General features: G+C 48.4%; 1 protein-coding gene across 7 annotated transcripts in view; it reads left to right on the plus strand.

Moving 5' to 3' along the window:
- Nucleotides 1-25,707, plus strand: part of SPSB1 (splA/ryanodine receptor domain and SOCS box containing 1) — an 80,339-nt gene extending 54,632 nt beyond the window's left edge. For 3 of the 7 annotated variants that reach the window (XM_006127088.5, XM_006127090.5, XM_075906490.2), the window contains exons 2-3: nt 14,090-14,909; nt 23,558-25,707. In XM_006127088.5, coding sequence (XP_006127150.1) covers nt 14,216-14,909; nt 23,558-23,685 — 822 coding nt within the window. In that variant the 5' untranslated portion in view covers nt 14,090-14,215 and the 3' untranslated portion in view covers nt 23,686-25,707. Of the gene's footprint in view, nt 1-2,083; nt 2,193-4,350; nt 6,097-11,302; nt 11,698-14,089; nt 14,910-23,557 lie in introns of those variants that run through there. The other 4 variants (XM_075906489.2, XM_075906491.2, XM_006127091.5 and 1 more) reach the window with 4 other exon arrangements.
- Nucleotides 25,708-26,234: the final 527 nt, after the last annotated feature.

Below are 26,234 nucleotides of genomic sequence, written 5' to 3' on the forward strand. Positions count from 1 at the left end.
ACCCCAGAAGTAGAAGTGGAAAGTTGGTGTGGCCACAAAGGATCAGTCTTCTACCCACTTAGCTCACCACCTGGGTGTGACTCAGGCCTGTCAGCTGAAGTTTTCTTTTTTTAAGTAAAATAAAACCCCCACCAAAGCCATGATGCAATTGGTATTAATTTAGTGGTGTCTCAGTTCTTTGGCCAGGCCTGGGCTATGGCTGTCAGTTGTTAGGGTTGCGAGGTGTCTGGTTTTGAACTGGTCAGTCCAGTATTTGAGCTTTCTGGTTGGGAAACAAATTGAGAAAATATAAATGTCCGGTATTTGCTAAATAAATGTGATGAAATGTCGTGTGTCTGATATACCCAGCTATGCGCAGGGTATTGCTGGGGGTTGTAGGAGCCCCTTGGAGCTCTAGTCATTGACCAGGGTCCTATCAGGGAAAGGTGCAGTAAAATAAAAAACACAGCCCCTGCCTCCAGTAGCTTCTGGGCTGACTGGAGGACAGGAACCATAGACAGAGAAGCCTGCGAGAGTGCCTTGTGTTTCAAAAAGCTGCACTTTGTCCTGCGTGCTGAGCATGTGTGGGAAGGGGGATGTGAAGGCTAGCTTGTAAAAGCAGGGAGAGGTTGCCTGAGAGACAGGTGAGGAAAGGCAAGGCCCTGTTACATAACCTGGATAACAGCATGGCAGGCACCTCTCACTACTGTCTCCCAACTGCCCAAACCAGTCTTTCCAGCACTGCTAAGCCGTGGCTTTGGGATCTTCGCTAGTGATGATGCAAACCAAGCCTGGCTCATTAAGGGTTGTCTTTGGGGGGGAAGCATATGTAAGCTTTTCAAGTCCTGGCAGGGCTAGAAGCTAACTTCAGGAATAGGGCCGGTATGAGGAGGGTGGAGATGGAAGGAGAGATTCCAAAGAAAAGGTGAAATCCTCCACTGACTTTGTGCCCACACCATACTGTGGTTCTCGAATCCTTCCCCATTACAGGCTCTGGAAGTATTGTTTTATAAGAAACCATAGCGCTGATTCTGCAATGTTGGGCGCTGTGCCCTTGATTTAAACCATTGACTCTTCATCCCCCGAGTCTGATCCTAGACTTAATTGCAAATGGTGTTGACTCTGGTGTGAGGTGCTGCATACCCATCTCTTCGTGTGACTCTGCCCACGAGCCTCGGCTTCAGTAGGCCCTGCTGGTTTGCCACTGTGCGCCTATTGAGCAGACGAGCACCTGCGTCAGCTCCGTAATGTTTATAAATGTCCGCAAATGGCTGAGAAAAGAAACGACTAGTCTGAGGTGCTGAACTAGGAGCGCCTGGCCCCTAGTCCTGACATTAGAGAAACGATGGCAAATGATGCATGCTCAGACCCTCTGAAAGTTTGTTCTCCTGTCTGGGGCAGGCACTTGATCTAGTGCAGTGTTTCCCAAATAGTATTCTGTGGAACCGTGGGGTTCCACGAAGTGAAAATAACGGTTCCACGCGAAAATTCCATTACAACATTTTACGATTTAAAAAATTAATATGTAAGCATTTATGAATTTTATTGAAAACAGTTTTCATTTGTTCGCCCCGACACGTGTCCCTGTGTAATGCCAGCTTAGCCAGAGAGTGGGGACAATGATGTCACTACTAAGCGCTGATATCCATATGTTGTTAGGGGTTCCACACAATTCTTTTGAGTTCAAAAGGGTTCTGTGGCCAATTAAATTGGGAAACACTGATCTAGCAAATCAGCTTTCTGAAATAGTCAGTGTCCCTTTTTCACTGAAGAATGTGGATCAGCTGCCATGCCAGCATATGTTGCAATTGACACTGGCCTACAGCCAAGTCCGTAAAATCTGACTCAGTTTCCTCATTGGTGAAATGCTTACACTGCGGCATGGGAGGGCTGATGACTAATATTTGCAAAGCTCCTTGGAAAGGAATAGCTCTCTGTAATTGCCTAATTACTGTAAGGACACGTTGTTCTCTTGGTACCTCCTAACTTCCCCCTCTGATGTGGGGAAAATTACTGGGCAGGCAAATCCATGCATAATGCAATGTACAGGTGGCTCTCAGTGCTGCCGTATCTGCCAGACCGCAGCTTCGTGTTTCCTCCACAGGAGTCTATCTGGAGTTCAGAGCGATGGTTCTTGCTCTAACTCACCACATATGATCATCATCAACCATGTCTCCGGTACACGCTGTCTGCAACCTTTGCATAAAAACAAGGTATGTCTGCAACCCATCCGCACACTTTGCTCGCTTCATAGAGAGCTGTGGACAGATGGCTGGATTAACTCTCGCTGGCAATGGTTGTCGGGACATCTGACAGTCTGGCTTGTGGAACTGCAGGTGGCTTAGACACCACGAGATGTACCTGGAAACCGAGCTCGTTAGATCAGCTCTCTGATTTGTAAGACTGCTTGGGAATTATTGAGACGCACACAGTACCACTAGCAGCTGATCAAAACAACATTTTGCCAGTGGGCTGCAGCCAAATTCTCTGGCTCAGCAGGATATTGGAGAGGAGCAAAGGGGAGAGTTGTGGGGAAGGTCAGGGCTGCAGCTGCAAACTGGGGACATGGGAAGGGGCTTTGGCTAATTTTCTCAGCGCTTTGGTGGAGATGTTGTTCAGTATCAGTTCAAAAATGTGTTCTCAAACTGTCAGGGCTGTCCCCTGGGGAGGTGGCTGGCAAGTGAACTATTAGACCAAGTTGGATCCTGCCAGTGCTTACAGTGAAAACCTACTCAGTGACCTAGCTATGTCAAAATTCTTGAAATATCCCCATGCGGTGTTCCCTGTAAGCTGAGCACTTGGGCTGCCACCCAGGAGAGATTCAAATGCCGTTCAGCTGATTAACAGAGCACCCAGCATGTGTTTCTATTAGTGGTGCACATCAGCACATGTCTCAGTGCACACAACAAAATTTATTCTGTACACAAATGCAAAATGGAGGGAACACGGTCCCCATGTCCTTATCTCTCTTAAAGGTGCCTTCTAGAATATAGAGCTGCTAAATCTGCTTCCCAGAAGTCATTGGGCAGTGCTGCCTCTCCCTGGGTCTTAGGGTTCAAGGCAACAGGCTGCGAGTCCCTTTGGGATTTGTATTGCTGGCTGTTCTCTCCAGTTCCCCCATCCTCCTTTAAAGGGTTATAATGGTGGTGACTGCAGGAACCTTCACCCTAATAGAAATGGGATTCTTACTGTGCTTGGCATTGGATGCAGGGCTAATGAGCTCACAGGTTTTCAGAAGACGGTGCACTAATCTTTGCAATGCCTTGTTAACGAGGAAGTTCTCTCTCATAACTATTACCCCGCCCACATCAGGTCTGCTTTGGCCCAGAGAGAGAGAGAAAAAAAGATAAAACTGCATTTCTAAAAAACAACCTTGGTTGAGACCCAGATGGGAGGAGAAACGGAGACACAGAGGAGAAGTAACTGCTCTAGGTCCTCAGGTGTGAACATTTTAATTTAAAAAATGTTGCTTCAGTATGGTGATGGAATAATGGTTTGGCTCAGCATAGGGAACAGTGGAGTACGGGCGCTGTGTGTGGACCAGCCTTATTTAAAGAGACAATCCCGTGACTGATGGAGCTACAATTTGTGGCACCGTTTGTTTCTTCCCATCAGGTTGCAAGTAGCTGGGGCTGGTTTGCCTACAAACTGTTAAACGTGGAATCCTGCCTTCCGACATGGCGCCGTTTTGTGCCAGTCCTGCTCCATCAAAGGAGGGGGGAAAAAAGCAAACTAATGTGCTCCCTGTCCATCCTTGCCTAGAAAGCACCAGGGTGTCCTATCGCTGCCAAGGAGACCCTGGTAGCACTTGACAGGGTACAAACCCTTCCACATGTGTCGCTAGATCTGTGGCGCTAATGGTAATGCTTAAGCCCCAAGTGCACGCACGCTGGTGCGGGGGGGGGGGGGTGGAGAGGAATTTCCCCAGGGCCCAGTGATTTATAAAGGGTTCTACTGCAGCAGCCAGAGCCCCTGGCCCTTCAAAATCACTGCCAACGCACCAGGCGACTCTGGGATCTGGCAGGGAGGGGCGCTGTGCCATCCAGGTGGCTGGGGGAGAGGCTAGCTGCCCTAGCCCTGCCCCTCCCACTCTGCCCCCCATTGCCCAGGGGCTTGGTGATCCTGGTGGCTCCCCTGCCCAAGTGGTATTATCCTACATGGGACTGAGTGGGGGGAATGATCCATTGTGAACTTGAAAGCAGTGAAAATGCCAGAGCTGTCTGCAGTGGAACTTCGGGTCTCAACCAAGGTTGTTTTTTAGAAATGCAGTTTTATCTTTTTTTTTTTCCTCTCTCTGGGCCAAAGCAGACCTGATGTGGGCGGGGTAATAGTTATGAGAGAGAACTTCCTCGTTAACAAAGCATTGCAAAGATTAGAGCACCGTCTTCTGAAAATCCTGTCCTTGCCCAGCAGTGAAGACCGGATGCCAGATGATACGGACCCTGCCGGATCAGGCTCCATGTTACACACGCTGCACTGTTTGAAATGTAGCTGCCACTCTTGCATAGATTTTAATTGGTTTGGGAGAGGCTCGAGCAGGCTATTTAAGAGCCTTGAGAAAATGTTGTGTCTGTACCTGCTGCTTGAATTGCAGCTGGAATTGGCAAGGAACCTACAAGCTTCCTTGAGAGCTGCAGACCATCTAATGACATTTGGGGTGCATCCACTCAATGTTGTGATGTGAGATGAGAGCAGACTTCCTCCTTTAAATCGAAGGCAGGACCTGGCCTTTCTGTGACCACTAGCAAATGCCAATCCATGCATTGCATCTGGGAATTAGACTTCACTGGCTCTTGCAGCTGGCCTGTATAATCTAACGGAACATCTCTGACAGGAGCAGGAAACCACCTCCTTCCAGACATGTCTTCCTGGGTACAGATCTTCACCAAAGCAAATGTCTTGATGTCAGCTATTGGCTGCTATGCAGAACTACCATAATGAACACAGAGCTGCAGAATCTATTGATGAGAAGGTCTTTTTCCCGTAAAAGCTGTGCCCTAGGAATTATTTGGGGGAAAGTTCTTTGGTCTGTGTTGAACAGGTCAGATCAGATAGCAGTAATTTCTTCTGGACTTGGAATCTGAGTTGTCTGTGTCCTGCCTGCAGAGGTGCTTCAAGTCCACCTTGTTGCTCTCTGCAAAGTTTCATGGCTGTACTGGGAAGGATGACCGTGGAAACTTAACCAGGAGATTGGATTCCTACAGGCAGCTCCTCAGTTGTGTTTCTTTGTTTTTTTTATGGAGATGTCTGTGGGAGCAAGGGTGGGCCTAGCTAATTTTGGGCGCTGGCTCATTCATGTTGACAGCCCTGCTGTTAGGATGTGTGGTGTTCGCTTGGAGAATTGAACCGTTTGAGGATGAGCCATAGCGCATGAGATGCCTGTGGCGGATTTCACTTGCTACCCAAAAAGCTTCTGATAGGAGAACTTTTGAGGCCATCTCCCGGGCAGGGGTCTTCCACAAATTCCCTGTTGTACAACAGCTGTCTTTTAAACTGCTCCAGGTCCTAGCAGTGCCGTAACGCACACCTAGGCATAGGGCAAAGGAGTATGGGTTCCCAGCATTGCTTTTTGCAGAGCACTGTTCGGTTGGGCTGGGAAGTGGCTTATTCTCCCCATACCATGCAGATCTGCAGAATACAGCTACTTGTCGGGTTTCTGATCTAGAAGAGGATTTTCTTGCTCAATCCGACTGCCAGGACCTGTGCCATCTCTGGTAGCTTGTGAGAACAGGAGGAAAGCAAAGGGAGTTTTGCTTTCTGCAGAGGGACCATAAAGGCTCTTCTAGGAACTGAATCTTTCCACTCCAAGTGCCTCTGTTGGTGGATGGGGTGGGAGGAAGCTGCCCCCTTGGGTGACTTTGTGTTGTGGTCTGTGAAGCAAGTTTGCAGAAGGGCGGCAACCACTGCCAAAAACTAATGCTGGGCAGGGATGATTGTGCCTGCCTGTCTGCTGAAGTTGATTTGCAACACTTCAAAACCAGTGCGAACTGTGTGGCTCATACAGTGGTCCCTGTGTGCTCCTTAGCAGCTACTAGAGCAGCTTGTTCGAGGTCTGGCTCAGTGCTTGGGACACACCAACTAGATCCCAGGCCAGCAGGCAAAGGGCTCTTCTGGCAGGTAAGCGATCTTGCAGTTTCAACTCGCTGGTTAATTGTTAGCACAGGTGCTGGGCCTGGGGAGGCGTTCCGAGTGCAGGGGGAGTAGCAGGATTGTGTGTCCTGGACTTGCCCTCTAATTCACCTTTATGAGTGGACCCGGGTACTGAGCTGTGACGCTTCACAGCATTTCTGCTCATGCCAACATCAACTTGCTGTCCTGGCTCGGAGAGATGAAAGCTTAACGGGTCTGTGGATAACAGTTGTGCTAGTTTCACAGGGGAACTTGAGTGGCGTGTTTTCCCTTGGGGTTAAAGTGGGGCTACTGTTGGTGGTGATTTCAGTTCAGTGTCCCCAAGGTTTTGTATTGGACAGTGCTGAGAGAGAAGGCAGGATTATTATCGCTTTGTATTAGAGTAGCACTTGGATTGCCATGGAGACATGCCCGAACCCAGTGGACACGTGTTGGGAGTGTACATCTACCCGGGGAAGCCCTAGCAGAGATTAAGGATCCCTGTTGTGCTAGGCACTGCACAAACTCAGTCAGTGAGTCCTCACCCAAATCAAAGGGTGCTAGGGGAATTGCAGGCAGAGAGGGGAATTGTTTGCCCCAGGGACAGATTGGAGGTAGAGCAGTGTCGAGAACCAAAACTCCTCATGCCAGTTGGGTTCCCGGCCCATCGGGGGTTCCTGGTCTCTAACAAATAGGAAGAGGGACAGCATTGACTGACTTAGTCATTTAAAAAAAAAAAAAGCTGGGGAGACTTGCCAAATCAAATGCCTTTTACAACGAAGAGTGATCGAAAAGGCCGTGATAGAATGACAACAAGGGCTGTACCAGGCAGTTCACCGAGCTCTTAAAAGGAGATCGATTAAGTGGCTCTGCACAGCATCGCCTTTCCCCTGGCCTCTCATTGTGGTATCTTTGGGTCTGTAGCTCTTTGGCATGGAGGGCAGGACTTTTTTCAGCACTCTGGATGCTCTATAGATACCTGAGCTCTTCCCCATCGAAGCTCTGTACATACTGTGGGAAGAGCATGCACCAGAGTAAACCCTCCCTTGAACGAACAGCCCAAGAGCAAGACTTCCAACAGGAAATGGGGAAGGGAGAAAAGCATGTTGAGGACTCTGTGCCTGAGGACCTAGGAGGGTGTTGTCTGTTGCTTTGCACCTCTGCATGGTCAGAGCAGCTCTATGTGGCTTTGAACTTGTTCTCCAAAACCTTTCATAGCTGGCTGGAGGCACTTTCAGCTCTTGCCTTTCTCCCAGGTTTGGAACTGAACAGAGACTGATCTCCTTTGTCTGCCCTGACACCAGTACAGTTGTGCTGTTAGGTTCCTTATAACGAATCCATCATTGTGGTCCACACTGGAGGTGCTTTCCTGTCTAACATCCCCTCCTGCTGCTTCGTGTTCGGCAACATTGTGCCCAGAGCAAAGGGAAGCAAACCACGTGATGAGGTTCTGCTTTTCTGCTTTTTTCCTTAATGCATCTTTTAATATTTGCTTTAACCCTCTGAAGTGCAGAAAGCTCAGGGCAGGACTTGTTGCAAATTTGACAGTTTGGGCTGGAGTTGAGATAACAGCACTAGCATTTTTCTGGACCCCTCTGTAAAGTGCCCCATACTAGATCCCTGCTTCGTGTAGAGACCCCCCATGTGCTGATGCTCTGCAGACTAGCGCTACCTCCCACTTTGCTTTTAGATGGAGTTTCTGCTGTTGGATTTGACCTTTAAAGCCCATGTGGTTTGGAACATGACTCCTTGAAATGACCTCTCTGTTCAAACGGTGCTGTTGTCTGACTTTAGATGGAGCAGAGAGAACTGGTGGGCTCCATTTTTGGGGTGAGGGCTTCTCTTCCTCCTCCTCCTCGTTCAGACCTCCCAGATTGATTTAATTTGTATGGGTTACCACAGCACTTCAGATGCGAGAGCATCATAGGTTGAGGGATGGGGTGAGTGGGGCTAGTCTATGAATCTGCCAGGTTCCTCCTAGCCTGTCTGGAATGCAGTCGTCAGATTTTGTTCTCAGATCTTGTAATTATTGTGAAATTTCCAGACTCACTTGGGGAAGTGCTTTAAGCAAATGCAAAGAAACTAGAAGCAATGGCGCTGAATCTTAAGTCTTGCCTAGACTACAGAACGTTTCCCTGTTGGGACGAGACCATAAACCGTCAAGTTGGTAGACACCATGCTGACTGCCTGCGAAGTGCTGGGTTTAGATTGTCGTCAGTGCTATCACCAAACTGAGTCAGTTGCTTTCAAAGTCAAATGTTCTGTAGTGTGGAAGAGTCTAGATGTCCAAAGCAGGACAAGGGTTTGGAAGTGGAGAGAGGGCTTGTGGAGAGATGCAGATTAGGCCTTAGCTGGAGTATTGTCCCCCGTTCTGGGCACCACATTTCAGGAAAGTGGAGAGGGAAGAGAAAAGAGCAACAAGTGATTAAAAGTCTAGAAAATGTGACTGATGAGGGAAGACTGAAAGATTTGGGTTTGTTGTTTGGAAAAGAGAAGACGGAGGGGGGATGTGATAGCAGTTTTCAACTACCTAAATGGGTGTTACAGAAGGCAGGACAGAAATTATTCCCCTTGACTTCTGATGATAGGATAAGAAGCAATGGGCTTAAATTGCAACAAGGGAGGTTTAGGCTGGAAATTAGGAAGTACTTCACAACTGTCAAGGTGGTTAAGCACTGTAATAAAGTGCTAAGGGAGGTTGTGGAATCTCCATCATTGGATATACTTAAGAGCATGTTAGATGAACATCGATTAGGTTACGTTTATACCGCAGGCTTCTTAAGAAGCTTTTTTGGAAGAAGGTTTGCATCTAAAAAACCAAAGACTGACTGGGCGCTATCTCTCAAGTAAGCAGTGATTGCTATGGACAGAATGGCCGCCTGAGTACTTGTGCTTTTTCTTCTTCCCTCTTCCTGCACAAAAAAACCCTCTTCCCCGTCCACATATGCCTTTGTGCACAAGAGTTCTTGTGCAAAAAGGCATTCTTCCTCATAGAAAGAGGAATACCAATTGTGTGTAAACCCCCTCTGTTTTGATTCTCTTGCACAAAAATGCGCTTGAGGTGTGGATGCTCCCTGAGTTTTTTGGGGAAAATCGCTGTTTTTCCGCAAAAACTCTGTAGTGTAGACATAGCCTCGGGGATGATCTACATGGTGTTTGGTCCTGCTCTGAGTGCAAAGGAGTGGACTTGAGATATACCATCTCATAGAGCTGGAAGGGACCTTGAGAGGTTGAGTCCAGTCCCCTGCCCTCACAGTAGGACCAAGTACCATCCCTGACAGATTTTTCCCCAGCTCCCTAAATGGCCCCCTCAAGGATTGAACTCATAACCCTGGGTTTAGCAGGCCAATGTGCCAACCACTGAGCTAACCCTCCTCCCTACTGTTGGGGCAGCATTTCTTCATAGGAGAGACAAGGTGTCGCAAAGAGAAGGCTTTCTAGGTGGGACACCTGTTCAACTCCACTTCCATTTGCGCCTTTGCCACGGCAGTTCTTCCATAGCTTTTATAGTCCAAACAGTGTCTCCGCTCCTCTAGGGAGACATGAAAGCCCTTGTTGGTGAAATGCCACATCTCCTATATGATCACTCGCAACATCATTTATTTTAGATCCTGACATGTCTGTGCCATTGGAAATTCCCTGCTAGTTTCTAACAGCTAAACTAACAGAAGAGCCTACCTCTGAAAATACCAGGTTGCTTAATGCTTTTTTTCCCCCCTCTCCAAAGCTCTGAAAGCTAAGAGTAAACCCAGAATAGCATAAGAGCAAAGCGGGGCTTTAAAACTGTGAGGCCAAACGGGGGTAGAGCAATACAGACCTCCAGCAAGCACAGGCTGCATGATTAATGGAGATGTTCCAGTGTGTAGATGCCAAGCTGATAGGTGCAGTTATAGACACCTGAAAATCTTGGTGGTGGAAGGTTTGTGGCTTTAGGTGCTTGGTTTCTCGTGACCCTTTTTCTCTGCGTCTGCCTGCATCTCTCCCGCTGAGCCATCTGTAGGGAGGTTTAATGCATAGTTCTATGATCCCTAATAGGTAAGCCAGCCCTCTAATAGTCTTGAAGTCCAGCCTTGGGGGGACGCAGCTATTTGCAGAGGAGGATTGTATTCTGTTTTGCTTTGCTCTTGTTGAGCACCAGGGCGGCGGCTGTAATTTACTTGGCCAATGCAGAGCTTGCTTTAACAATCTTTGGGATGTAAAGCGCAAATCCTGCCTTACGGTAATGTGATTCCCAGCCAAAGCTGGCTCTCCTCGATTATTGTTACTGGTTATAACTGGATGTCAACTTGCACAGTGTTCAGTCCCTCTAGCAGAGCTGACCGATTCTGCCTTAGCCTGTCAAACTGTGAGGGATCCCTTCTGGGTGTAACGTAGCGGTGCTGGTTGCTGTGGAGCTGCTGTGTTTCTGAAACTGTGTTCCGTGGCACACTGGTGTGCCACGAGGCAGTTGGAGGTGTGCTGCGGAGAACAGAATTAAAAATGGCCACCCTTAAAGGGGCAGGCGACTTTTTTCCTCAATAACTTCGCTCAGACCCTTTTTCCTCCCTAACCTTTTTTTTTCTCTCTCTCTTTGCTCAACAAAAAATCCTTGGTGTACCTCAAAAAAAAAAATTGTTTGGTGTTCCTCGGTCTTAAAAAGTTTAAGAAACACTGCTCTGAAAGCTTGAGAAGCTGTGTGAGTGTGGTGTAGCATGTTATGCAAATAGCCAAAGAACTGCATAACCTCTGGACTGCAGGCACCTAAAATAGCACAGTAGTCTCGGCAGCTTTTTGTTAGCACAAAGCAGGGGAAGCTGATCCCTCTGCCTGTGATAATGCTGACACATTACAGCTTTCCCCCATTGCTTCTTACTGAAACTGCTGCCACTTATGTCCAGTCACCTTTTTTTATAAGATTTGATTCACGCACCATGAATTTTCCATGCCAGATGTGGTCCTGGTCATGAGTAACCGTTGTGACTGTGGCTGGCAGGAGTTCTGGGTGATTGCCTCACTCCAGGAAGTGTTAAAATAACACTTTTTTTCTTAGAAAGCTAGTTCCCTCCCCTCCCATATTTTTATTTTCCTAATAGCTGCCCCTACTCTGGCGGCTCATAAACAGAGGGTTGCTTGTGTAGCGGAGTGAGAACGGATTTGCTTGGGTGGATACCATGCCACAGAACGGTTCATGAAGGTAGCTGGTCTCAAAGCAGATAGGCTCCTCTTGAAGTAAGTCTGTCTCAAGCCTTGGAAGGAAACTGTTGCAAGGAATCCTGCTCCTCTTTCCGGACTCTTAGTCTGTTCTGTTTCCCTGGGAAGAGCAGCTGCCCCAATGATGCAGAGAATTTGAGACGAAACCTACAAGGAGGGTTTTTGTAACTGCTGTCTGGATTCCAGTAACTCAATGGGGAGCTCGGCTGCCAAGCGTTGCTGGAATGTGAGCTTCTGAGGCTGGGCCCAGCCGGTTTGCCTGCTGCTTTTCAGCTCTGCAAAGTCAGGACACTTCCAAGGTATTCCGCGGTATTGAAGGGTTGGAGTAGGCAAGCATTGGGGATTCAGGGGACAGGCCCCTCTCCAGAGCTGTGCCAGTGGAGGGTGCATGCTCTAACTGGACCTCCAGTTCTGCAAAAGGTTTGTAACTATCTGGGGCTTTCCCTTCTTGCCTGGCCTCTCCCTTGTTTGATCACTGAAATAGCTTTATTGCTGTTGGGAAGTAGCCACATTTAAGGCTTTTTCAGGAGCCGCTGTTTCAGTGCTGAGCTGAGGAAGGAAAAACCATTCAGGGCTCTCCCAGAAGCATGAGCCAGCCTCGCCTGTGTGTTGGCATTGTGTAATTTGTTTCCCAGGGGTGCCCAGAGCCCAGAGGGTTGCCTCCCACCCCAACAGCTTTGTCACCAACGGCAGCCAGCCAAGGAAGGCAGGATCCAGCTCCCTCAGCCAGATACAGCTTCTCCAGGGAAATCTGCGCAAGTCGCTTCCTCATCTCACGTGGCCTTACCGGGCCGACAAATGGGATGCGAAGTGCTGAACTGCTGCCTGGTAGTCTACAGCGCCAGCCCTGTAATGTTCCCACAGTCAGGTTCCATCTCAGAGCACGGTGGGTAGGAAATAACTGTGAAGAAGGACCCACTGAAACATAGCCTGTTCCTTTACCCTCCCTCCTATAGTAATATTTCAGCCATCTTTCTTATTGAATGGCAGCTGCCTGTGTCTGGAAGTTGGTTCTGTCTTATCTATTGCAAAACAAGACCTGGGAGGTCAAAATATGGGAGGCTTGTGCAAGAACAAGCTAAATCTTGATCATGCAGTAACCTCTGCACCTTCCCTTTAAGCTTCAATACCCAAGCCCATATAAGTGAGCTCCACTGTCCCATCAGAGCAGTCTCACCCTGCAAGTAAAATGAAAGCGATTCCTTCCAGGCTCTACATGCAACTTCAATCCATCTGAACTTGGGCATGCCTCTGGGAACGGCTTTGCTACAAGGACTGAAATAGCTGCAGTAGTTGCCTGGGGCTGTTTAGGGATTTTTATTTGCAGAGTGTTAAAGGCTTTTGTGTGTGTTGGCTCCCTTCTGGGCAGTGGTAGAGCTTGCTTTGACTGTTGTCCAGTTGGAATGCAATTCCAGGGCCTTTAAGTATCTGGAAAGATACACACAGGTGGAAGGTCCAGGAAGTGGTTGTGGTGTCTCGTGAAGCTCGTGTCCATGAAGGTGTAGGTGGGGGATGAAATCAAGAGACGCTCTGCTTGCTAAAAGCTGTCTCTGCTACAACCAATTGCCTTGTCAGGGCCATCAAACAGAATCTCTGCCTGTATCCGGCTATAACTCTTGTACCAGTGTATGCAGCATACAGTAGAATACTTAGCAGTAGCAATTGGGGATTAAATGCAGGAGGGATATTTATGGGGAGACTGCATGTTGGAGAAGCCCTGTGTCTAAAAGCTGTAATTTGGTCTAGTGACAGTGTGATGGTCCAGTCTGTGTAGCCCAAGGAAAAACCAGTGTTTCAGTGTTTTAAATGGCGTCCACACAATCTTTTTGTAACAAGAGGCGTGAAGGGCTTGAGTCCAGGTTTCAACATGCAGCTTCCATCCCCATATGTAGACTCATGTCCTCCTTGCAACTTGTGGGAGGCTGTATGTGCTTAATAAGGAAGCTAGGAAATGTAAACTTCACCTGCATTGAGTGTTGCTGGGCAAGCTCCCAGCAGGTGTAGGATGTCCACACTGCAGTCAGAGGTGAAACTGCATCCTATGGAGACTGACCTGACCTTTAATCCAGCCAGTGCAAGCACAAATAGTTGTGAAGCTGCAGCAGCAAGGATTCCAGGATGTGCTAACTGCCTAACTACCCTGAGTCCCAGGCAGACTTAAGCCACCATGCTCGTGGCTTTGCTGATGTTGGTACTGACTAGCTAGGTTACAGGTGGCAAACCTATGGCCTGGGAGCTGGATCCAGCCCCCAGCTAGCCTCTGTTTGGCACCTGAGGCCCGCGGCTCCAACCAAGCTTTGGGGAGCTGGTGCTAGAGTCCTGCACCTTCCCTCCCACCCAGACCCCAAGCCTGCATCCCGGTAGCCCCACACACTAAACTCCTTATTTTTGGTCCCAGCCCAGAGTGTAGGGGCCCCACAAAATCTACTACCTTCCCCCCCTCCCCCTCCCCCCAGGCTCTGGTCTGTGCGGGGAATGTGGTTTTCTAACTTTTTTTCTGCTTCTCACTTGCTTCCCTCCCCCCGCCCACTGATTTTTCTGTGGGTCAGCAGCCCCCAGCCCAGATAAGGTTTCCCGCCCCTGAACTAGATTTGTGCTGCAGTCATACCTTGTCCTCTCACATCTGTTGTTCTTTCCAGTCAGGGTGGTCCCTCCCGTTCTGTCTGGGGCCAGTGCTCTTAAATGGGTGACTTGCCTAGCTGCCTTTGTAGTGACCTTTGCTCTGTTTGCCCAGACAGCCAGGTTCTGGAAATCTTGTTTATGGGTTGTGCACTAATGTTTAACTCTCCTTGTTTTTCTTTCCCTCCATTAGGCAATTCTGACCTGTGCGCATCTTGATAAGGTCTCCTAGCAACCTCCACTGGGGCTGAATGACAGCAGGAGGGTAATTGATGAGCTTGCCCTGGGAGTTTGTAAGTAGGTGAAATTGAAACACAAGATGGGTCAGAAAGTCACTGGCGGAATAAAGACTGTGGATATGAGAGACCCTGCCTACAGGCCTCTGAAGCAGGAGCTTCAAGGGCTGGACTACTGCAAGCCCACGCGCCTAGACTTGCTATTGGACATGCCCCCGGTCTCCTACGAAGTCCAGCTGCTGCATTCCTGGAACAATGATGACCGCTCGCTAAACGTCTTTGTGAAAGAGGACGACAAACTAATATTTCACCGGCATCCGGTGGCTCAGAGCACAGATGCCATCCGAGGCAAAGTTGGATATACGAGGGGACTGCATGTGTGGCAGATCACGTGGGCCATGAGGCAGCGGGGCACGCATGCTGTGGTAGGGGTGGCTACGGCAGATGCCCCCTTGCATTCTGTAGGGTACACAACCCTGATAGGAAACAACCATGAATCCTGGGGCTGGGACCTTGGGCGGAACAGACTGTACCATGATGGGAAGAACCAGCCAAGTAAAACCTACCCTGCCTTCTTAGAACCTGATGAGACTTTCATTGTGCCGGACTCTTTCCTGGTGGTCCTGGACATGGACGACGGGACCTTGAGCTTCATTGTAGATGGGCAGTACATGGGTGTTGCTTTTCGAGGACTTAAAGGGAAAAAACTGTATCCAGTTGTAAGCGCAGTGTGGGGGCACTGCGAAATACGGATGCGCTACTTGAACGGGCTTGACCGTGAGTATCACTTCCCACAACTTACGCTGAAAGTGCGACTCTCTGCATGCCTTCCTAGCCCCTCGAATGGGATCAAACCACGTATCCCCACTCTCTTCCCAATAGCTAGTGAGCTTAGGTACCTGAAAGCTTCAGCTTGTGGAAGCTGAAATGACTGTTGGGGCTTGGGGGAAGATGGGGGTTTTTACTCCAGATGAGTGTCTGCTGATGGGCTATGTTGGAAAAGAACAATTATTGTTTCTGACTGTATCTAGTGCAGCTACTGGGCAGCCAGCTTATGTCCCTACAAGGTAAACCCAACAGGTCTGTCTGCCCATCAGCGTAGTGCGCCTGAAATTAGAAAGCAGCTCAGTAGTAAGTGTGTAAAATCCTCAGTTAAATGGGATTTCTCGGGCAGAGGGTCACTCCAGCTTGGCCAGGTTGCAGCAGCTCTCCATCTGCTGCGCAATTGACCCGGCCGGTCTGGAACAGCACTCACAATGATGCAGGTGGGGGGTCTGTTTGGGCCAGGCCCTCCTTACTCCAGGAGGGGGGCAGCTCCAATCCAGCCAGGCTGCTAGTAAACTGCTTACCCAATAAGCATTGCCCTTACTGGGTAATCGGTTAATCCTTTACATCTCCACTCAGTAGTTCTTAGGTGTCTGTATAGAGTGGATTTTGGGTAGCAGTGCAGAGATGAATGCTACTGCTGGGACTCTAGCCATCTGTGTTAAGTGTCTCTCTGGAATGCTAGTGTTCTCCTCCCCTTCCTTACTGCCAGAATCTCCAGTGCCTTACTCTGGATTTAGGCCAATAGACAAGGCAGAAGCCTGTTGCTTCTCTGTATCTCCCTTTTCCAGCAAGGTCACATGTACTCATGATACAGGAGAGCAAGTTCTAAACTCACTCTGCAGGCAGGTGTGTAGAGAGCCGTGCAGTCACTAGACTGGAAGCCCACCTCTTTCAGCAACTAGCTTTCTGTCCTTTCCCTGTCAAGGTGAAGGGACACTGTTACACGGTGTGGGGTTGGGTATTGTAGCCAGGAAAACCCTCATAGTTGTGATGGCTCAGTGTAAGTTCTAGAGGGCAATTCATCACCAGGCTTAGTACAAGCTTCGCAGCTTCAAACTGGTCTTGGGATAATGCCCGTCTGTCTCTTTGTTCCCAATTGTACCGAAGTGACTTAGTTCATTTAGAGGAATGGCTTAATCTGGATTTGTTGCTACTGAAACATGTCAGAACCCCTTAGCCCCACCCCTGCCACATGAATTTTGTTATGTGCACCAATATGAAGGTGATGTGTTGCATGTCACCTCCCCATTGGAGCACATACTCCACTCAGAGGTAACACAGAAAGGGTAGCATGTTCACTCCAAGCTCTAGAGAAGCATCTGTCTTGTATTGTTTCCAGGGTGCTGTAGAATACTTTCTTCCTGTATTGGAGGGTAAACATACCTGTTCTTCACTGAAGCCATGCGAAAGGCACCTGGTACCTGGTACATGGTGGCACCTGGGGTACAATGGTGGCACCCCTTCAGAATTGAGTGTAGTATTGAAATATTTCACTTCAGCAAAACAAAATGCAAATGCCTAATACTGCAGACTTGCCCCTCCTTGCCACAGTAGCAAATGAAGGCAATGCACCCATTGTATTTGTATTCTGGTTCTCCCCTCCCCCGGGAGTCCCAATCACAGAACAGGACTTTGTGGTGTTAGTGGCTGTACACAGACCAAAAAGGACAATTGTTTTGACCAGTGAGATGTTTCACTCGGCACTAAAGCTCTTCCTAGTTTTTGCTACCCGGGTTGGACGGCAGAATGGAAATCTGTGATCTGGCCAAACCTGGCAACCAAGCCACACGCAATAGGGTATTCCTGGCCTGAGACGAAGCTAGTGCTGAGTCACAGGTATTGGAGTGAAACAGTGGAAACTGATCTCCGGTGCATTTGTCTTGCTTGTTTCAGTCTTTGGGCGGGAGGGAGGGGTTCATTTCTCCTAAGTTGACCTGCTACAAAACACCTACTGTTTGGTTTCTTGATTTTTCCGTTTAGTATACAGAGACCCTGAGCAAACCTGGCCAATGGTGCAATTGGTCATGTAGCAAGTTCTAAGCTTTTACATTGGTACCAGGACAGCTGCCTATTGAGTATATCCAAACTCATGTAATTTTACTCTGCACAGGAACTGAGCGGTCTTAATGGCACCCATTACCTACTTTCCGGGTACCTATTGTAGGAAAACATGGGCACAGCTGTGACCCATGCCCCACGCGCACACGGCTCAAAGGAAGACCTTGGCCCTGCTCACTAGCCAGGACCCTTCCCCAAAATCCTCTGCTGTCACTCCTTGCTTCCTTGTGCCATTGGTAGGAGCTTTCCAGCTAAGCCTGATAGCTGCAGCACCTCTTTGGGGATGGTTGGTCTCGTAGGGTAGCTAGGTCCCAAACCATGCAGAAGTAGACAGAGGAAACCGGCATTTGAGATTACATCCAGGCACAGATGGGCAGGGATTGGAGCACCTGTATCATGGATCACTGTCCTCCCAAACTAGTAGAGTAGTGGGTAACCTGTGGCTCAGGGGCTGCATGTGTTCAGTGTTTGGCTCACGAGACATTTTGTTTATCGTTTCCCATGCATAGGGTGGCCAGATTCTGCTGGTTTCAGTCTGTGTAACTTTTTTTTCTTACTAGTGTTACAGAAGTGACATGCACGTAAAGCAAGAGCATGTGAAGCGAGGTGGGTGCTGATTGCACGCAACATTGTGAAAGCTGTGTGCTCCCTCTGCAGGCTATCAAAGCGCTGCTACGGTTACATCAGCACATCCTGCAAATCCTAGGTACACAACCACAATTATCAGCAGGGATGTGAAAGTGTAACCGTGTACACAGTTAACAGCTGAGCCTAGGTAATCTGTTAATGTTCATGGTTACATGCAGGCTCCCAGTATGCCCAGAGAGTTGCCTGCTGCCCCACAGGGGTGGGTAGGCACTAGCTCCCCACATGCACTGGCTTCTGAGGAGCTTCCTCCCTGCTCCCCCCTGTCCCGCTGCTGCCTCTGTGTAAGAGGCAGCATTGTGGGGGTGAGGGGAGGCAGGAACCAACTTCTGTCTTGCATGTAATCGTGTAATTGCTGAAACTTACTAGTTACAGGGTTATTTAATTACACCCATTTTAACATCCCTAGTTAGCAAAACTACCATGTCCCGGGAGACAGTGTTACTCATGACAGTCTTGTGGCCCACTGAGATGGCGGGTCATGCATGCGGCCCCCTCACTAACCTAGGTGGCCCCTTGCTGTCCTAAACAGTAATGGGAGGAGACTGCTCTAATTTTGAGGTGGCCTAAATCAAGCTTTCACTGGAACGCAGATTCTTGTCCGCACTACGGTGTTTGCTGATCACGCTGTCAAGTCTCCTGTGTCTGAAAGGAGCCCGCCAGAGGCAACGGCTGGGAATGCTTTGTATGTCGCTTTACCGGGGATGAGCAAGGGCTAGCTCTGCGGGACCAGGGATAGGGCGAGTGCATGTGTGAAGTAGGGATAAAGGTGGGATGTCTTCTCCCCATGTGTTAGGTGCCTCTTGGGGATGCTGATGTTTAAACTTGAAAATGCACCATGCCAGTGCTGCCTGTATAGACTGCCTTGCCCAACTAAAAACTAGATGGCCCCTCCCAGCCTCCTTGTCCCTAAACAGACTGTCTTGGAGCATGTCCAGAAAGGTGCCCAACAATGTTCCCTCTTATTTTTTTCAACCATGTGCAGAATACATTTTTAAATGCATCAAAACACAGGCGAAAGTGCGCCACCGGTAGAAACTGGTGTGGGCACTCGGCTAAGCAGCTTGGCAGCATTTTAATCTCTCCTGAGCAAACGCACAAGCACTCAGTTTGCCGGGAGCACAGGTGCCTGATCCTGGAGGGCATGGGATCAAGCATTTGAATAGAGAACTCTTGGCAGAAGTGCCCTAGCACTCAGACACAAGGAACTCCCAACTTCTGCTACATAGCATGGCCTAAGGGAGATAGTCGCTCAGTTCTAACCCGTTCAGCTCCACGGGGTGAAGCCAATAGGTAGCAATATAGGTTGGAGTTTTGAGAACTCCGTGTAAAACTGTCTTGTAATGTCTGCTCCATTTGGAGTGGTTCCAGGACTTAATGCACTTGATATGAGGCTACTGGAGCCTAGCTTTGCCCATGAGAAATAGTAATGGTCAGATCTCCGCTCCCAGATGGAACAGCTGCTGGCTGCAGTTGCGCTGGAGTACTTGGTGCACGGAGCTTAGTGCACTCAAACGGCTCCATGCTTGTGAAAGGGGTCCCCGAGCAGTGGCTGGGTTCTCCGGGTCAGCAGTTCAGAATCCAGCATGGTTTGTTCTTCTGGGTGTTCCTTTCACCCGCCAACATAAGCTTGCTCCTGGCCCCTCTTGGTCACTTTTACGGGGCGGTTTTGGGGTTATCTTCGCAAATCAATGTAGGATAAGGTGCAATTTAGCAGGATTAGTCTGCATCGAACGCCACTTTGAAGGCCATTGCATTGGCAAGTTTCTATTGCAGTGATGCCATGGGCCCAGAGGAGGGTCCTAGTTGTTCTGTGGTGCATGCCATATAAACAAAGACTCAGTCCTTGCTTGGAAGAGTTTACAGGCAAAGTGACAAATGAAGGGTGTTGTGTGGGGGGCCTGAAGTGGGGAGTAGAATGAAGCCTCGTCTAAACCATGTAGAAGACGGATGTTGCATTGGTCAATCTTCTGACCTTTGATGTAGCCAGTCTAGCATATACCTGCTTAATTAAACACTGAGGGCACCCCTGTTGATGCCAGAACTCCTACTCCTTGTGAGAAGTAAGGGATTTCAACAAGAGTGTATCTCCTGTTGACCTCCTGCTCTGAGGACGGCACCAAGGCTCGGCTTAAGATATGGCAACTCCTGCTATGTTATTTACATAGCTGGATTTGCGTACCTGAAGCCAACCTTCAGCTGTAGTGTAGACAGACCTGGCCTCAGAGAAACAAGTATGCCTCTTTGCCCTTTAAAATAACTTACTCATGTCTCCCATATGCCTTGCCACGATGCCATTAATTAGCTGACTTTGCTGCTCTGAAGCAGAGCTTCAGGGTTGTGCAGGGAAGTCTTTGTATATGTAGAGGACAGGTCAGACAAAGGGATGGATCCGAGTGGAAAGAGCAGAGAACAATTGGAGGGCAAGGCTGTCATTGTTGGCTAAGCAGAGGGGCCACGTGATGGGTGGGAAAGGGGGAGGGAGAGATGTATAGACCCTAAAGAGTATGGGTTGGAAATGGCATTTAGGATTTGGTTTGACATGCATGGCCTCTGAATTTGGAATCAAGGATGAATGGATGGCTCTCTAAAAACCATGCCCTAGGAGGGACTCTGGGGAAGTTCTCTGGCCTGTGTTACGCAGGAGATTAGACTAGATGTTTGCAAAGATCTCTTCTGGCCTTGGGGCCTATGACAGGATTCCAACTAACCTGCTTGGAGAAAACTGCCATGGTTTTGCTAATGGGAAAACAGGCTGATTGTAACCAGCTGTCTTGTGAATTGGTGTGTAATGAGGATTGGGAGGCCAAAAGGTAGAGGTGTAATGGCTACAATGATCAGAAAATGGTGGGAAGAAACCTGAATGAGTGTGTCAGTGCTTCAGACTGAAGAGGAAGGTTGGATCTGAAAACTCTTATCATAGAATACTAGGACTGGAAGGGACCTTGAGAGGTCATCGAGTCTAGTCCCCTGCCCTCATGGGTAGTACTCAGTAATGTGGGAAGAGTTGGAGAGCTGCAAGAGGGATTTGTTTTTTCTGGAATGATTCTGGAAGCAAGCATGAATGCAATGGCACACATGGTCAGCAAACTGACTGAAGAACATTGTCTCCCAGTAGCAGGAAAATTGACACATGTGGCCAAGATTAGTAAAGTCCCCGTTTTGGAGGTTCGAGCAGCAGCCTGGATATTTTTTTTTAACTGATGCCTCTTAAAGTGGGTAGTGCAAAGCCCAAAGCTGAGGATTTTGAAAAACCTTGCCCCTTATCTACAGCTCAATCCGGATGAGTTTGGAGAACTTAATCTAGTCCAAACTCCAGGAAATTCAGATCCTTTTCTTTGTGTGCAGCTGTAACGTTGGTTCATGCTGTCTGCCCTTTCAGAGCTCAAGAAACCAGTCATTGCTGTGGAGATCAGTGAAATGTTCCTAGTAAATATTCATTGGTATTTAATCTGTTGTGGCAGCTCACTCAGGTTTAACTGCATCTCCTATTTGCTGTTCATGCATCTGAAAGCTGAGGTTCTTCTGTTTGGTCCATAGAATCCCACATTTTTTCTGGGCTCTGAATTTGCTAAGGTAGCAGAACTGTAACCCAAGAGATAGGGAGATGCCAGACTGGAGATTCTCTAAATTATCTCAACCTCCTGGATTCCCTATGCTCACTGTGCTGAGAGCTTGACCTTCATAGATTCCTCCTCCTTCCTGAGTGCTAGAGGCAGTAGCAATGTTCCCTCGATTTTTTTTTCCATTCACGTGCGGAATAAATGTTATGTGCATCACCAGTAGAATCTCATGCTGCTGGCTCTAGCTGCTCCGCTAATCAGCTGGGCAGCACCTGACTCTCTTCTGGGTGGTTGCCCACATGCTCAGCTTACAGGGAACACTGGACAGCAACTCCCTAATGCATTGATGTGTATGGCACCGTATGTGCATATGCAATACTTCAGTATGAAAAACATTCCCCCAACTCTTCACTGCTGGCATGCTGCCATGATGAGTCCAACATAACCTGAAATGTAACTGTGGATCCAGGACAAAGCTGGGCTTTTCACGACTGGCTTTTTTTCATTAGGTGGGTCCTAATCCTGGGTGGGAGCCAGCCACCTCTGAGCTTTCTCCTTACTGTATGATGAAAGCATTTTTGTCATGAACCATACTTGCAAACTTCCTGGTAGAGCATGTTCCGTACCCAGTTCTGGGAGCGCCCACAAGTCTGTGCTGTGGGTTTGCCTCCTTAAATATCGATGTAAAACCTGGTTTGCTGGAGCCCTTATGCACCCCAGCCCCTGAAATCCTGACTTAGGCAAATGAGCTCAACTTGTTCTTTGGGGCTGATTTCATATTAGGTTTTGGATTTTTCTCAGGGTGGCTCCCATCATCCTCTGGTGGAGATTGAGGTCCTCATTAGAAAATGTCCCTGGAAGGGGGAAGTGGTGAATAGAGAGCTGCTGCACTAAGGGTTTTTGGAGAGGGAGGAGGGAAGATGGGCTGGTTGGCTGCAGAAGAAAAATTACCCAGATCAGTGATGCATACTTTAGTGCAAGATTTAGCTTTAGCAATCAGGACACCTGCATGGGAGGGAGGGGCGGGGCGCGACAGAATTGCTGGGCCCTGGGCAAGAGGGGGTGACTCCATACTCCTGGAAGTGGTGGGGGCTAGCTTTCCCCAGCCAGCCCTTCAGCTCTACGGCTCCAACAGCGATTTAAAGGGTCTAGGACTCTGACACCACGATAGCAGTGGTGGTGGCCGGGAGCCCCAGGCCTTTTTGAATCGCTGAGTCCTGGGGGCAGCTGCCCCCTTCTCTCCCCTTGTTGGTGGACCTGCAGCCTTAATAGCATGGTGCTTGCATTTCAGGAAGTGTTCACTGAATAGAAACTCTTTAGCTCCACTGTGGGGGGATGCAGTGCTGGCCCAGGGAACTTACCCAGTCTACCAAGGATATACAGAAAGACATCCCACTACAACTGGCTTTGTGAGCTCCAAATAAAGTGTTATGAAACATGCTGCATGAACAGTGAGCTAATGGGTGTTGTGTCTAGCCCCGGCTGGTGCTGCTAAATCTGAGTTGAGATTCTCTGCTGCAGCTTGTGAAGCTTGATCGAGCTGGGTTCTCTGTATTTTATGGGAGTCAGAAGTAAGCATGTGAAGGCTTCTGGGGTGCCTAGGACTGCGAAGAGCAGTGCATGGCTTTGATGTGCCTATAAGGGGTAAATCATACTGTGAGATGCAGTCCTGTATTTAAACAGCTTTCACAAAGGTTCCTACATTGTGGTGTCTAAAAATGTGGGATCTCCCACCTTCACTGAATGCTGCTACATTTCCTTAATTCCTTATGGGGGATTCCAGGATCTCCTTTCCAATCCTACTGGCATGAAGACCAGGACTTGAACAGGGTTAAAAAAAGAACTAGATAAATTCATGGAGGTTAGGTCCATCAATACTTATTAGCCCAGATGGGTAGGAGTGGAATCACTAGCCTCTGTTGGTTTGTCAGGGGCTGGAAATAGATGATAGGAGAAAGCTTACTTGTTCTGTTCACTCCCTCTGGGGCTCCTGGCATAGACCACTGTCGAAAGACAGGCTACTGAGCCAGATGGACCTCTGGTCTGACCCAGTATGGCCGTTCTTATCTTCAGTAGGTGTTTCTAGGGCATGCACCATCTTCCATGCTTGCTATGGATAGTTCACAGCCTTTGTTGCCTACTGGGACCCCCCACAGAGTAACCTAGAGCTGATGCCTCGCTTGCAAAGGATGTTGGGTAGACTGGCTCCTGAACAGGCCGGAGTCTCAGCTTTTCTTACTCCTCTTGAGTATTGGCTGTTGTAACTAGCAGCACAGCCAAAAGACTCTTAACTTCTGTCCCAAGTTAACATGTGGCTTTTTTGTCTTGCAGCCGAACCATTGCCTCTGATGGACCTGTGCCGGCGTTCTGTGCGGCTGGCTCTGGGCAAGGATCGACTGAGCGAGATCCCCACGCTGCCGTTGCCAGCATCCCTCAAGAGCTACCTGCTCTACCAATGACCTATAGCTAGAAAGGTGCTGTGAGAACTGAAACAGGCAAATGATTTGGCGCTGACCCATTGGACAGTGGTTCTGCCAGCCTTCCCCCATTATTGCTAGTACTGGACACCCTCTGCCCAAGTACCTTCCTCCAATGCCAAAACCAAATATGCCCTGAAAATGGACGTTTTCAAGTATTTTTGTTTCACAACTCAGATGACCTTTGCAGATGAGTCACATCCCCGCACGCTTCCAAAAGAAAAACCAAACCGAAAATCCACCACCCTTGCAGAATCTCTGCACACCCCTTGCTGCTTTCCTACCGGCTCCTAGCAAACACCTGTGGAGCATCCTTTGAATGCCTGCTGTCTAGGAGCAAATTCTGCCCAGTATACCAGATGAAGGAGAGTACATGAAGCTTGGAGGGGGAAGCATTGGGAATGGCAACAGGTCAAATGCCAGGTGCTAAGTGTGGAATGGCATGAGATGGGGGCCTTCTGAAAAGCAAAGAGGTAAAATACTTCCATGGGAAGTGAAGACACCAAAAATCTCCACATGGACACTTTTTTAAAAAGAAAAAAAAGAAACTTGGCTAAGGTGGTTGTGGCTCATGTCAGTGTCACGATACTGTCTCACGCTGTCTTAACTGTTCCTTTATGTAGATTAAATCTCATTTCTTTCACCATCACTCTCCATCCCTCACTCCATTATTTTCCTGTCTTGTCTGTCTTCCTTTTCACTGCCCGTGACACCAGTGGCAGATAAAGCCTGTTGTGGACTGGGAAAACGAAGGGGCTTCGAGAAGCCCCTCGGCATCTTCCCCCTCTTTTCTTGTGGTCTCTTTAGCCTACAGCTTTTAGGTCAGGTGCCTCCTCCTGCCATAAAACATTGGCATGCAACATCCTCCTTGGAGAGCCAGCCACTCCAAACTGACATCGATTGCAGATCCTTAACAGCCACAAACTTCTACTTCGCTGTAAGCTTAAGGTGCCCCCAAAATGGATCTGCCAGGGAATCTTCTGCTTTAAGCTGCTTAGAGCATTTCAGATCAAAGCTCTCCAGCCTCCCATTGTCCATGATAATCTCTCCCTTGCTCTCTGGCACGAGCAACCCTCTGTGTCATCCCTGCGAGTGGATGGAAAGATGACCCAGGAGGAAGGGTGTGAGCAGTGTGCGTTCAGCTTTGCAGTATGTCAGCAGACCAGACGTCTAGAGGGTGATGTGATGGAAAGTAGCTTGACGATGCATTACATGCATGGCAAAGAGAAACCGAGCAAGTTAGTTAAAAAACAAGGGGGAGGAGAACCCTTGAGACCTTAAAGGCTTGGAGGGAGGGAGGGGAATTCTTGCATATCCCAAATAAAGACTCTCACCTCTGCAGCCAAAAAGAGGGCACCCAGTCCATCAACAGGAGCTGCTCTCTCCTGGCCTCTCCAAATAGCAGGCTATTAAGCTGCCTTCTCTGGGGTTATTTTGCACATTTCTTTTTTGTCTTGAAAAACAATGTTTGTGTGTTGCTTCAGTTTTGTACAGGTACAAATGAGTTTATTTGTTGAAAATGTTTAATATATATATTTGTGGTGTTTGTATAATCCTGTTTTAAACAGCTGCTGTAGGTACCTTTTAAAAAATTACTGGCATAGTATATTTTTAAAGCACAGAATTGGTGCCAAGAATGGGTGGGGGTTCAGTGTGCCCCTTAGTTGTTGTTTTTTTAAATGTAACCAGGATGGTTATTTTATGTAAGGTTTTGTACAAGCTTCTGTTACCAGGTCAGACACGTACAAAGTTGCACAAGAGACTTCAGAGTGTATAGAACCTAGCTTTATTGCCTTCAACTCTACCAGCGTCTTCCACCACTCCTGGGAAGTAGCCACGTTGTGCCCTATTATTTTTGTGCTTCTAGCACCCCCTTTGTCTCCACCATCTCTTAGCTGTCCCCCTTTGCATTGCTTTGTACAGTTTTAAACTCTTGCGTTCTCTTGTACAGCAGTAGATAATACTAAGTAACCGAATACAGAAATAAAGTTGATTAAATATCAATCGGGAGTCGTGTTTTATTTGTGCTTGGGAGGGGTGGCCAAAATCAGAGATCAGTTGTGAATCCACAGACTGAGACCGGCCCCGAAGAATGGAGTCTGAGCAGAACAAATGAAGATGAGAGAATGGATTATACCAATTTTACAGAGAGCATTCTGAGGCTACCCAAAAATTCTGTTCCAGAGCTGGGAATTAAATCCTGAGCAGTAGGACTACAACATCCAGACCACGCTTGCTCTTGAGGCCAAAAAGCTTCTTCCTCCCTCCCTTTAGGTTCAGAGCTATCATTACTAGTTGTGCTTGTGCTTTTATGTAGACTCATCTGTGGTGGTCTTGTGGCGGTGCTCTCCTACTAGAGGCACATAGTGGACAACTATAGGCTGAGATGGCTCCAATTTTTTTTAAATAGATTGTAAGGCCAGAAAGGGACCATTAGAGCACTTTGACTTTTTTTGTTTCATGATCCATTCACGTTTTACCCCCGTATCCCTGCATTCAAACTCGTTTGGCTAGAGCAGATTTTCCAGACG

The sequence above is a fragment of the Pelodiscus sinensis genome, chromosome 24, assembly GCF_052426305.1.
Source record: "Pelodiscus sinensis isolate ZL-2025 chromosome 24, ASM5242630v1, whole genome shotgun sequence".
In the NCBI taxonomy this organism is placed as follows: domain Eukaryota; kingdom Metazoa; phylum Chordata; order Testudines; family Trionychidae; genus Pelodiscus; species Pelodiscus sinensis.